Here is a 12,683-nt window from a genome sequence, read left to right as displayed (position 1 = left end):
AGAGACCATCTCGCTGAAGCATCTATAACAGCGCTCAGTGTTGTAATGCTTGTTTTCCCCTTTCTGGCATTACAATCTTAGAGAGTCTGGTAGTTTTGAAGCAAGAGTGTCTTTTCTTTTTCATCTGGATTACACGTGTTCTCCTGCTCATTTATCTGTGAAGGAGACCGTGAAGAGATCTACAGAGAGGGAATGAGGGAGGTGTCTTGCTCCTCACTAACACAGCAAAGACAGATTTGCTCCATCGTATCTCCGGCACACAGTTCTGCAATCATGCAGTTCTTTCAACGTAACAATAGACACCTAAATACTTGTCTGCCAGTGCACACCCTGCCAGTGCTGAGCTACATAATCCAAAACGGAAGGTCTAAAATGAATCAGGTAATGATAATGCAGAGATTTAGATAATCCCTTTGGCCTGTGGTTCTCTGTCATAGATTGTCATTCAGTTTCCTTGATGCTTTTGTACAAAGGTGAGAAGTGTAAAAAGGAATTTCTTGATTTTCACAAGAGACCAAATACTTGGGGGATTCCCTGCTGAGGAGCGATGATGGGATTAAAACTGGGCGCCATCTGCCAGCTGAGTGGTAAGGGCAGGGGGGGGGGGCTCCTAAACCTTCTCAGATAGTCTTTGCTCCGGGCTAACCGTTAATAAAGGCCTCCTGCATTTGAAGTATATAAGGATGTTCTTACCGAGGTCTGAACCACTTCTCATGTTCTGTTCCACTGTAAACATTCAAACCAGTTAGTTTTGGTTTCATACTTCATTTAGGGAGTGCACTAAATTATTTTGTATGACATATGTACACCATCAGCTATGTTGGCTGCTATTCATATACCAGACTAGTTATAAATTTGGCCACTATGTTCATTGGGGAGGAGCAAGGTCATCCAATGACAAAATACCTCAATTTGGGACTGAAGTACTCTATATTGAATACTGAGTGTATTTGTCTTAATTTTATACCATGTATTTTGTGAATCACTTTGTATAAGTTTTTTTGATAAGTGCTATTATATTATTATTTTTGCAGTATTTAGCTGCTTCTGTGGCAAGAGCTTTTCTCTTCTCAATTCTCTCCCTCTCTCCTCCACCTTTCCTTTTCTTCTTACCAGGACCATCCATTTCATGGGCGACTTGTCTAGTGTTATCAGTAGTGGGTTCACAGCTGCAACAAAGATTTTAGATGGAGCTGTTATATCTTTGGCTGCTATGAGACCGTGAGACGTGATTGCGTCAGTGTATCTCAGATAAGTGGATTTGAGTGGTCCGTCAGCTCAGTCCTGTTTGCTATATTATTGCTGGTCAGGTTGACCGTTCAAGGATGACCAGAACGATAAAACACAATTTCCCGGTGCTTCTGATGTGCAGTCCACTGTACTTCGCCTGTGGGTAGACTGAACTATCCCAAAAAGTGTTTTCACACCGTCAATGAACAGAATGATGGTTCAGTTTAATTTGGATCAGTTTTGATCTCTTTTGGTCAGACTACATTTTGACCCATTGGTTTGAGGCTTGAGCTTTCACACTGCTGCTCAGACTTAACTGAAGAGTTCGTGGATCTTGAGCCTATCAAGGCAATCTCCAGTAATCACTGAGTGAGGACTAAGGGTTTGGAGAGCCACTTGCTTAACAGCAAGACAGATATTCATTTGTTGATAATACCCTATACGCTTTCCTACGCACACGGTCCCGGAAAAGACCGTTTTTCTCAGAGTAAACAATTCTCCTGTTAGAGCTTTCAAGAGGCTTCAACAGCTCCTCTCCCATGGCAACATTTAGCATTTCATACGGCTCTTAATGCATCAGGAGCAGGCAGGGGGCAGGTGGTGTTGTTGTTGTTCCACTGCTGCAAAGGGGAGCTTCTTCATGTCAAATCCATCCAGACATTAAAGCACAGGGAGGGTGACGGCACTAGCAAGAATAATGTGCTTACTTTAAGGTAATGAAAAAGGTTTGAAGGGTCACATGTCAATCTCCACCATCAAACACAGGCGATTAAACAAGGCACATGTTTTATAACCTCTATGGTGAAAGAGAGGAGGGAAATGAATGCTTTATCTGAACAGTAAACGGATTTCAAGTGTTTGGCAGGTATTGTGTTGAATTGTTACCTCATGAGAGGTCATGGGAGTTCCTGTTGTCAAAGACTTTGGCCGATTACGCAGAAACTACTGACTAGAACTCGGGTGATTTTTTAAATTGCGAGATTTTGTTTCAACATTTCCTTGATTTCATTAGAGAAAACTACATGGATATTGATGAAAATCATGTTTAAGGGACTGATATTTGAGTGTTTGGGGCCAGATCTAAATACAAATGTGAATCTTTTGACTTTAAATGTACTTTACATGTACACAAATATACCCTCTAATGATGCCTTTCTAGTTTGAGGCTACATTTGCTCACAATCAATTCACCTCATTTTATCTACAAGTTCCAGATACATGGATGCATTTGAGCCTTTTCTTTTTATGAGAGAAAGGTTTCCTGTATATGTGAGAGAGAGCTTGAAAAAATAATAATAATAATAATAATAATTTGGATAAATCCTTCCTGCTGTGTCTTATTCAACAGGTTCCCACTTGACAACCCTGAATGAGATCTCTCCGGAGCATTTGCACCCTCATAACACTCTGGATGTCTTGATGAAGACATACTTGAGAGGCAGCACTCGATAAAATGTACCAAGAGTTAATTAAAAAAAGCAGCAAGGGCTCAAGAACTGCCACATCCCAATTAAGACGGAGCTAAATGAGGCAAGATGCGCCGCCTGACACGAGCCTGTTACAGCAGTGTCGTGCAAAGACAGAGTCTCCAAAAACAAAAGCTGCTGAAAGCCTGGTGCTCTGCTCACAGTGGAGCCGCCAATAGAAGTGATTCATTCCTCTCTCTCCATTATGAGAGTGAATGTGTGGCGGAGCAGGTGCCTGAGAATCCTCGGTCTCCTCTGTGATTCCTCTAGCTTTTCAAGAAGAAGATTAGAGGCCACATGCATTACGAAAAATATCCTGTTAAAGTTTCTACGAGTCAAAAGAATAAATCACAGGATGTCTCCACTGAACTCCTCTGTGGATGCGTCTCCTTTCTCCTGGGAATGGATGGATTTTCTGAGCATTATGAGACATTTGAATGCTTCGTCTTTAACATCTGTGCGGCTGTTAACAGATGCTTTTACCTCACAGGTTAAATCAGTTCAATCAAGTTAGCACAGGTGTTTTTAAATAATACAGCTATAATTCTGAAGGTCTGGAAGGTTCAGAACCAGGCAATGAAACAAATACACTTGAGAAATTTAACACAGTCTAGAGGTTTCAATAAAGGTGTCCAAAAACGAAATCATTGATTTACAATTCAGACACATTGAGGAGAGAGTGTCTCAAGGTTTTTTCATCATCATAATACCACTAAATATTTTACACAGCTTCACATTGTAGCAGTTCATCACTGACCTGAGGCAAAATTTCAAGAGAAAATGTTTTATCTGGTAAAATATGAAGTTGTTATTCAGTATTATATATTTCAAAACTGCAGTCAGAATAATGTTTTCTTTTCTTATGCGTCACTGCCAAACCTGACGGTTTTCTTTCCTGGTTGAAATTATGTAAGAAAATACTTTCCTACCAGGAAGTGGTCTGGGTGCCAGAGACTGTTATGTTTACTAAGTACTGTACACAGTTCGTTTAATATACAGTTTACAACCATATATACTGAAAACTTAAAATTGTATAGCATAAAACCAATTTATTGGTCATAGATGAATATTTAGATCAAATTGATCTTGACTGTTAAAAAAAGAAGCTACTCTCTCTCTCTCACACACACACAGATCTATATCTATAAATCACTTCAGTTGTGTGAAACAGTAGAGCAGTCAAATATGTTCCCAACCTCCCCCTCTGTTGAATAATGATCAGAAAAGGGTTTCTACAGAAGACTATAACAATGAAGCTGACTGTTTGCATATAAAATCTCACTTTACCAATTTATCCTATTTGTTAGCTTCTGCCATAATTATCCTATAGACTATTGACGTGTTTTGTGAGGTCACAGTGACATTGAACTTTGACCACCGAAATAGAATTAGTGCAACCAAATTCCTTAGATATCCCATTCACGGAAATTGCATCTATACAGTTTGTAGAAATTGATGTAAAGACCCCAAACATTATGCCCAGGGTTGCTGCTGCCACTACTATAAGGCATAACAATTTTCCTTTTGAAATACGTTGAAGAAACTTCTTCAAAAAGCATTTTGAATAGAAAGTCTCGCTGTAAAAGAGAAAGCCGAGTTTCACATAATACCCAGAATCGTTTCATATTGAAGAGTTTACACCCACGTAGAACAGAGACCTTGAAAAACAGTTAAGCATAACCATCAATCTTGTTTTTTCTGATAAAGCCTTTTAGCCACGGTACAACAGTAACTACCCAGCAAATGTATTCCTCATATTTCTGCCCTGACGCAGAACAAACAGCGATGCAATAGAAACAAGGGTTCGCAGTGATGAATTAACTGCTTGTGAAAGGTACTTAAGGATTTCAAAGCTTTTTGAGGAGCTTTTTTCGCCACGACAGCTCTTCACAGGATTCAACCCTTATATACTTCATCATCTGTTTTTTTGGTCAGATGAAAGCAAGATGACACAAGCGAGGACCTTGCACATTTCCCCCCAGATAAAACACAAAGGCATGTAGCTTTGATGTATGTACTCGTGCCGTCATTTGCATCCTTAAGTGTTTCTGATTTAAATTCATGACTTCAAGTGCAAGGATGTGGTGTTTACTTCCTTAATAGGCATTAGGAAAACAGGGTGAAGATGCTGTTGGGCAGAACTGGTGCTGATGATGACCTACAGTACTGTGGATATAACTGTCTCACTAAATTGAGTTTGTTCACTTGCGAAGATGAAGGGTGATTATAATCAGATTGGACAGAAATGCAATTGCCACATTTTGCTCCTTCCCTGCAGCAATAGTTCCCACATTCAGGAGGACCAATTTTTAAAGCTTTTTTCATCAAGGTACTTTAGGTATGAGAGACAAAATGAAGATGTATTAGAAGTTACGATGGAAAAAATGTTTCCACATTTTTTAATAAGTTATCTGACAAATGTTTTACAGATTGACTAAAATGTCAAACCTAAAAATAATGTGAATAATATTGTGTTTTATTGTGGATTTTTCCTTCCATTAAGCATGTCTGTGCACAGCGGAGCTGCAGTGACAGATTTTTCATTACTGATCCAACTGCAGACTATTCTTTTTGAGTCATCATAACTACTGACTATTGTCTACATGCCAGAAACCAGTGTTCATCAACCTCCCAGAGCTGAAAGGGACATTTTAAAATAGTTTCTTGTTTCTAGTTGGATGAATCCACAGATTAGTATGGAGACATTTACAGATTTTTTGACTTCCCATAAAGCGTTATACTTTCACAATGCAAATCTTTCTGTGACGGGGTACAGGAACTCCTGGGAAAGTTGAGGCTTTGGCACAAAGGAAGTGAGTTTGCCGTTGCTCAACCAAGAAAGAAAGCACAGTGCCTTCATTTAGCCTGGTAGTCATCGGTAATGGAAATGGTGCCAACTTGGAAGCAAAAGGGGAAAAGTTCAAAAGTTGTCCGTATTCATTTTAAAATTGTTATCTTTATTTTCAGTCTGGGAAAAACCAACAAAATGCAGAATACATTATGACACGTTTCCAAAAGTCCAAATAGCCACAACCATTTTGTTTGCCCTGTAAACAAAACGAACAGTAGTCTCACATATTAAACCCATTAAGTATAAATGTCCAGGCTGAACCAAGGTCAACTGAATTATTGCTTTGAAGATAAGAAAACAAAGAGACATTAAAAGACTAATGTGTGGGGAAATCATTAAAACCTCTGCACTCTCATTTCCTTTATGTACATGCAGTCACATTCACAAACATCACATATGCCACTTTACAGTCATTCTAATGACTTATAATGAATTCAAAGTGAACATCAAAAACTGGATTTAAAAAAATAGTCTCTCATGATCTTCCAAACATCCACAGAAATGCCCCCCCACAGCTACGTAGAGCGGAGCATTGGTAAAAGGGGCTGAACCTCTCCCCTCCCCTCAGCTAAGCACAGTAAGCCACATACAGATCAACCCCCTCCCTGCAAATAGGCTAGGCCCCACCTTGAATCAGATCCCTCATCATTTCTCTGCCACAGATGGACATCAACTCTCCTGCATGTCTTTGACCAAAAGGACTGTGTGCTGCCCTCCGCTGGAGGCCATGAGTACTGTACGGTTCTCCAGTTGCTTGCCTGTCATCTTAACAGGTTTCCACTCGTCGTCCTCCTCTCCTGTACCAAGCTGCAAGTTGGTGCCCATGCCCCAGGCGTACACAGATCCTGGAGGAAGCAGATCAAACAAATTACAGATGGACTAATGGAATTCATATAAACTAGTAACTACACCTAAATGTCGTCTGTAAATAGCAAAAGTTGTAAAACCGGTTTGGAGAATCGTTCACTGGGAATGGTTGTATGGAAAATTGGGCCAAATATGTCCAACCCTATTCTAACAACCAATCAAAAAACCTGCCACTGTTTCAAAACAGTCAAATATCGATTTTATTGCATCATTTCTCACCTTCCCTGGTGACCGCGTAGCTGACAGACGCCCCAGACGTCACGCCGCTCGCCGGCTCCATCCCCATCACAGGTGTGGGCTCATTCTTCTCCTCCGCCCCTTCACCCAGACCAAGGCGACCATACTCGGCTCTCCCCAGGCTGTAAACCTGTCCTGAAAGAGTCAGAGGTGGTTTAACAAAACAAACCTTTTCTACTGATGATTACATTTAATTTTGAAATTTGAAACACTACTTCTTATATTCCCTTAGAATGACTGATATTCGGTTTTGTATATTACCTCTCTCTTTAAACCGCCTGACCGCAGATATGATTTCCATATTACTAATACTTGAACAGATTTGTTTTTAACAGGCACACAGTAGAATATCTGGATCCGATGTGGTCCGCTAGTTGCAGTTTACCTTCAGTATCAAGGCAGACAGTGTGATGTTGTCCTCCAGAGAAGTCAACCCAGGAGATGGTAGAGTTCTTGAAGCATGCAAGTTTCACGGGGACAAAACACAGCTTTGGGGTTTTAGTGCCTGGTTAGATGGATAAAAACAAGGTGTAAGGACACAAACAATAACCTCATAACATCTTCTACCATAAAGTTATGTCAGATGCCACTGCAGTTAAACCTCTTGCACATTATGAGAGGATACAATGATGGGCCATACTGACCCAGCTGGTGGTAGTTGGAGAGGCCAAATCCATACACTTGTCCTTCTTTAGAAACAGCGAAGGTGAAGTATGCGCCGCAGAAGGCATCGATGAAGTGAACTTTGCCTTTGACTTTAACCACCTGTGGTACCAGCAGCCGTTCTGAAATCACAGGACACGCAGTCAGCAAGCACACTACGGTAATCTACACTTCACACAACAATGTAATGATTAACTAGAGAGAAATGTCACTGTTTAATATCAGATTTTCATTCCATCAAAACACTAGAGACTTGTTGCGTACCGAGGCCTTTCCTGCCGCCTCTGTTTGAGAAATGCTCCGGCACTCTTCCCAGCTGGCCCTGCTCTGCTGTGCCTGATGTGTAAACATTTCCCTCGAGTGTCACCAGCACCAGGTGATCATTGCCTGTTGAAGCATTCACAGAAACACTGTAAGAAATGAAAATTAAGCTAACAAATAAGGACATACTGTATATATTTAGGTAGAATGTCTCTTACCTGAAGCAATTTTCACTACAGTCTCTGACATGGGGACTTTGACCGGAACAGGACACGTCTTCATGGGCTCCAGGAGACCAATAACACCATTGTTATCCTGAGAGAAACTCCAGCACATGAATGATTCCATTCAAAATATCCATTCCTTTTGATGGTGCATCAGTTGTAGTGGTGGTAATTGAGTAGTGAATTAATGCAAGTCTGCGTTGAGGGAAATCAGACTCATGTATACTGTAATCACATACGTCCTTTACACTTTAATGCCTGTGTACATAGCTCCCTTTGCACAGCCGGTATTGGTGACCAGGTGCTGGTTTGCTGCAGGAATATCTTAAGTGAATATCTTGTCTTAAATAACGAGGACAAACACGAAGCAGCTACAGGTGTTGGTTGCTTTGTCTATGCACTCCCACAAACATTTGTTAAAGGCATAACCGTCCTAACCTGTAAATCCCAAGTTCACTTATTGTATTTCAAACGATTACTAGGATCTGTGTCGGACCAGTTCAATCATGTTTTATTTGTGACTTGGTATTGTGGATGATTTTTTTGTCAAGCTGTACTTTATTTCTAATTAATAATGGAATTAATTTCTATTGATGAAAATATAAAAAATTATAGAGATACTACAGAGTTAAACAATAAAAACAGTGCAACATTACATTTCCCAAAGGTTTTAAGTACATCAATTTGTTAATGGGATCTGATATATCAATAAATAGGATTTTTAATTTAAAGCAGTGGTTACATTCTGTTTCACACAGTTAATATCAGCACCATCAGAAATCCAGTGGGAATTTAGAAGGTAGGCAGAGGTAATAGGAATGTAATTGCCAGTGTGCCATTGAGTATTAATAATGACAAACTGATGAGTGATGTGGCAGCAGGAGTGATAAGTGTTGCGAGAGGAAACTGTGAGGGCATGAAAACTAAAGTAACGGTAGCAGAATGCATTCACTCACTTTTTTCTCACATGAGCTACAATGGTGGACAAAAAAAGAAAAAGTACTGTTGAAATGAAAAGGTAAAGAATATATGTTTGTATAAATGAAGAGTGATGTTGGAAAAATGAGTTGGAAATCAGAGAAAGACAGAGAGAGGCAAGACAAAAAGACTTGGATCGGGTTATAGCAGTAATTGTTGTTATTTTTCTTAGTGCCTGCAGGGAAAGTGGATAAATAGACTTTGCTTTACTGTTGACGTTGTACAGTGTCGAGATGAACGAACCTTGGGAAACATTATTTTGTTCTGACTTGAGCTCGGTGATAATGAGCCTGTGAGTGTTTAAATTAATTTGTCAGCGGGATGTTCTGTGATTTGCTTGAGTTCCAGTCAAGAGTAATCGTGAAGAGCTTTTAAATTATTTTTTATGTTGGGTCCCACATTAAATGCAGCTGAAAGGAACATGAGTCTCACAATACAACTGAGATGGAACAAATAATCTAAAAAGAATTAAAGGATTAACAGGGAGTAAAGTAATAGAGAAATGTTTTTTATGACTCCAACTAAATTGCTTTAAATACCATTGAGTATTAAAAAAAACACCTTTTCATTTGGTACAAAATTTAGATTCCAATAAGCATGCATCATGCTTGTTCCAATAGCTAATAATACAACATCGTGTAGGCATGCGGGACACAATACTAGATATCATCCAGAGAGAGTTTGTGTGTTTTAAAAATGTAATAAGAGTCACGAAATAAAGGAAAAACTCACACAAACATACAAACTCAGGAGCAAACTCACCCTGAAGGAGCCCCAGATGTAAAGTGTCCCGTCCTCCGTGAGTGCGGCTGTGTGGCTGTCTCCTGCCGACACCTGCACCACCTTCTCCTCCAGCGTCACCTTTCCTGGAACCATCTCAGACCCCTCCTCTGATGTGTCGCGACCAAGTGCCCCTTCGTCATTACAGCCAAACGTATAGACCTGGGGGGGACAAATGCAAATACTGTTTATTTGGGAAACTAAAGACATGTTGTAAAGATGTTAGCAGGAAACAATTTGAAAGGAAACAAGAGATTCAGTTCACTTACATGACCAGTGTCGCTGAGGCACACTGTGTGCATGCCTCCAGCGATCACTTGCACAGTTTTGTCCGGCAAGGTCACGAGTGCCGGCTTCTTCCTCTCGATGATGCTCTCGCCCAAACCCAACTGTCCAACGTCCCCCTGGCCCAGGACCAGAACCTGGCCTGCCTCCTTAGCATGACTCCTGTGGGAAACTGGTACAAATACACACAAATAATTTCAGATTTAACTTGTGCTTGGGTATATTTGGTGAGAAACTGATGACCATTGCCAGTCAGGTAAATATTATTTTTTTAACATTTTAATTGATTCTTCAAGTAAGAAAATACATCTTTAAAACATTATAAATTCGGTCTCAGCTTCAGTCTCAAGTTAACTATTTACAAAGACACACAAAAGACACAGTTTGGTTGTCCATGAACAGAGACATGGGTCAACTCAAGCCTTTATCACGACCCTATCAAAACAGAGATGAACTTGCCTTTCACTTTCTTGGCATCTGCCTCCTCCACAACAACCTCGGACTTCCTCTTGGTGATGGACCTTTTCGCAGGCATGACGGCAACACTTCTGAAAAACATCAGAAAATATTGGTGTAAGATTTTAATAATGCAATATGGGTATGAGTCACTGAGCTGGAAAGCTGGTGGTGTTGAAAGCCAGACTGACGTCTCAAATAAAACAATTTCATCATAAGGGCTCAGTCTTAACAAACACTGGGGGCCTCACCTTTTCTTGCAAGGCCAGTGAACAAAGACACATGATGGATATATAAATATATATATATATAATATGGGTGACTTCATTGTTCATAAAAAGCAATAGATGCTCTCAACACGTCAGTTTTTCTGATGTGACAAGTTGAAGCGTCTGCACAAAGTGCTCGAAAATATTGATCCAGAGAGAATTTATCAAACTATTCAACATTTTGATGATTGATTTAGTGACTTATCAAAGCAAACGTGGCGTTTTCCGGGTTCTATCGTGAGACACACAAGGTTTACTTGACATTCCCTACGTTTTGTGATCGGTAACACAAAATGAGCAGTTGTGATTGGTAGTTTTTTAATAAGGTACTTCTATTTTACAGTTTCAAGTTTGCAGAGTAACAGGTCATTGCAACCAACAACTTGTGAGGACTTTCAAACACTCTGCACTGTTAGGGAGAAAGACTGGACAAGACTACTTCATCAAAGTTATCCAGAAAGATAAAAACTATTGCAGAAACATTTATTAAACAACAATGTTGTGTGGCCTTGAGTGCAGCTGTGACCCATGTGAAGTAGTGGACATTCTCATACACTCACATGGAAACAACTGGACACACGATTGAATGAATGAATGAATGAATCTGTATTTTGATCGAGCAGAAGCTGATGAGGCTGACCAGCTGTCAGAGGCTGGTTTGAATGGCTGGCACCGTGTGAGGCTCCATCACTACAGACAGCTGTGGTAGCCTGGCAGCCATTCGAGCTGACACCTGTGCAACAATCTAAACTGTGACGGAACCGCCATGTTGGGCAGGACGTGTTTAGCTGTGGCTGCTTTGACATTTAGCCTGAACGCACAGTGTAGAACCAGCAGCGGGCTCCACCGCCGCCTGTCCCCATGTGTCCTTGCTAACATGCCCCATGTCCCCGAGCGTTAGCATCAGGCTGCTGCTCCTCAGTGCAGTTCTTCATCACAGGTGAACGTGGCACATGTGGCTGCCGACACAGAATCAACAGAATCCAGAGTTCACTGGCTCCCGGTCCCTGTTAGCAGCCTCGCGTCCATGAACCACCGGTCCACACACGGGATGTGAGCTAGCTAACGAGCTAACGGCTAACATGACACTAAATGAATGAGCCGCGGTGACACAGTGAGCTGAATGCACCGCAAACACATCGATGAAGAAGCACTTATCACTGATTGAGTATTTGCCAGATGTTTGTGGGCAGATGACGTACGAACCTGAGGAAAGTGGAAGTCTGTAGTTTAGTGGAAGTCAACGAGCTGTGTTCCCGGTCTTCAGCACGCTCCACAGGCGTGACGCGCCAGGCTGCCCAACCTTAAAGAGACAGGAGCACCCAGACCGCAAGTGAAAGTACTGAAGTATACTATTATCATTTACTGAAGTAAAAGAACTGTGAACCTGTGAGGAGGAACTATTATTATCATTAACTGGAGTAAAAGTACTGTGAACCTGTGTGGAGGAATTACTATCATCATTAACTGAAGTTAAAGTACTGTGAACCTGTGAGGAGGAACTATTATCATTTACTGAAGTAAAAAGTACTGTGAACCTGCGAGGAGGAATTACTATCATCATTTACTGAAGTAAAAGTACTGTGAACCTGTGAGGAGGAATTACTATTATCATTTACTGAAGTAAAAGTACTGCGAACCTGTTAGGCAGAATTACTATTATCATTTACTGAAGTAAAAAGTACTGTAAACCTGTGTGGAGGAATTACTATTATCATTTACTGAAGTAAAAGTACTGTGACCCTGTGAGGAGGAATTACTATTATCATTTACTGAAGTAAAAAGTACTGTGAACCTGGTAGGCGGAATTACTATTATCATTTACTAAAGTAAAAGTACTGTGAACCTGTTAGGCGGGATTACTTTTATCATTTACTAAAGTAAAAGTATTGTGAACCTGTGAGGAGGAATAACTATTATCATTTACTGAAGTAAAAGTACTGTGAACCTGTGAAGAGGAATTACTATTATCATTTACTAAAGTAAAAGTACTGTGAACCTGTTAGGCGGGATTACTATTATCATTTACTAAAGTAAAAGTATTGTGAACCTGCGAGGAGGAATAACTATTATTTACTGAAGTAAAAGTACTGTGAACCTGTGAGGAGGAACTATT

At 40.4% G+C, this 12,683-nt stretch overlaps 1 protein-coding gene across 1 annotated transcript; it reads right to left on the bottom strand.

Moving 5' to 3' along the window:
* Positions 1 to 5,632: 5,632 nt before the first annotated feature.
* On the bottom strand, positions 5,633 to 11,835 carry rcc1 (regulator of chromosome condensation 1). The gene is made up of 10 exons (XM_061081230.1): positions 11,774 to 11,835; positions 10,302 to 10,390; positions 9,827 to 10,014; positions 9,540 to 9,719; positions 7,794 to 7,890; positions 7,579 to 7,701; positions 7,296 to 7,436; positions 7,037 to 7,156; positions 6,634 to 6,786; positions 5,633 to 6,392 (listed from the first exon to the last, which is right to left on the bottom strand). The coding sequence occupies exons 2-10, from the start codon at positions 10,375 to 10,377 to the stop codon at positions 6,217 to 6,219; spliced, it is 1,254 nt and encodes a 417-aa protein (XP_060937213.1). The 5' UTR covers positions 10,378 to 10,390; positions 11,774 to 11,835; the 3' UTR covers positions 5,633 to 6,216.
* Between the last annotated feature and the right edge of the window lie 848 nt (positions 11,836 to 12,683).

The sequence above is a fragment of the Limanda limanda genome, chromosome 11 (genome assembly GCF_963576545.1).
Source record: "Limanda limanda chromosome 11, fLimLim1.1, whole genome shotgun sequence".
Taxonomy (NCBI): Eukaryota; Metazoa; Chordata; class Actinopteri; order Pleuronectiformes; family Pleuronectidae; genus Limanda; species Limanda limanda.
Note: the sequence above shows the minus strand (reverse complement) of the source record. Positions and strands in the feature narration are given on the sequence as shown.

Excerpts from the sequence above, each read along its gene's own strand:
- rcc1 (XM_061081230.1), bottom strand. The coding sequence starts at position 10,377 with ATGCCTGCGAAAAGGTCCATCACCAAGAGGAAGTCCGAGGTTGTTGTG. Across the intron at positions 10,015-10,301 it reads AGATGCCAAGAAAGTGAAAG|TTTCCCACAGGAGTCATGCT; the intron begins GCAAGTTCATCT and ends TATTTGTACCAG. Across the intron at positions 6,787-7,036 it reads TGTCTGCCTTGATACTGAAG|GACAGGTTTACAGCCTGGGG; the intron begins GTAAACTGCAAC and ends TGACTCTTTCAG.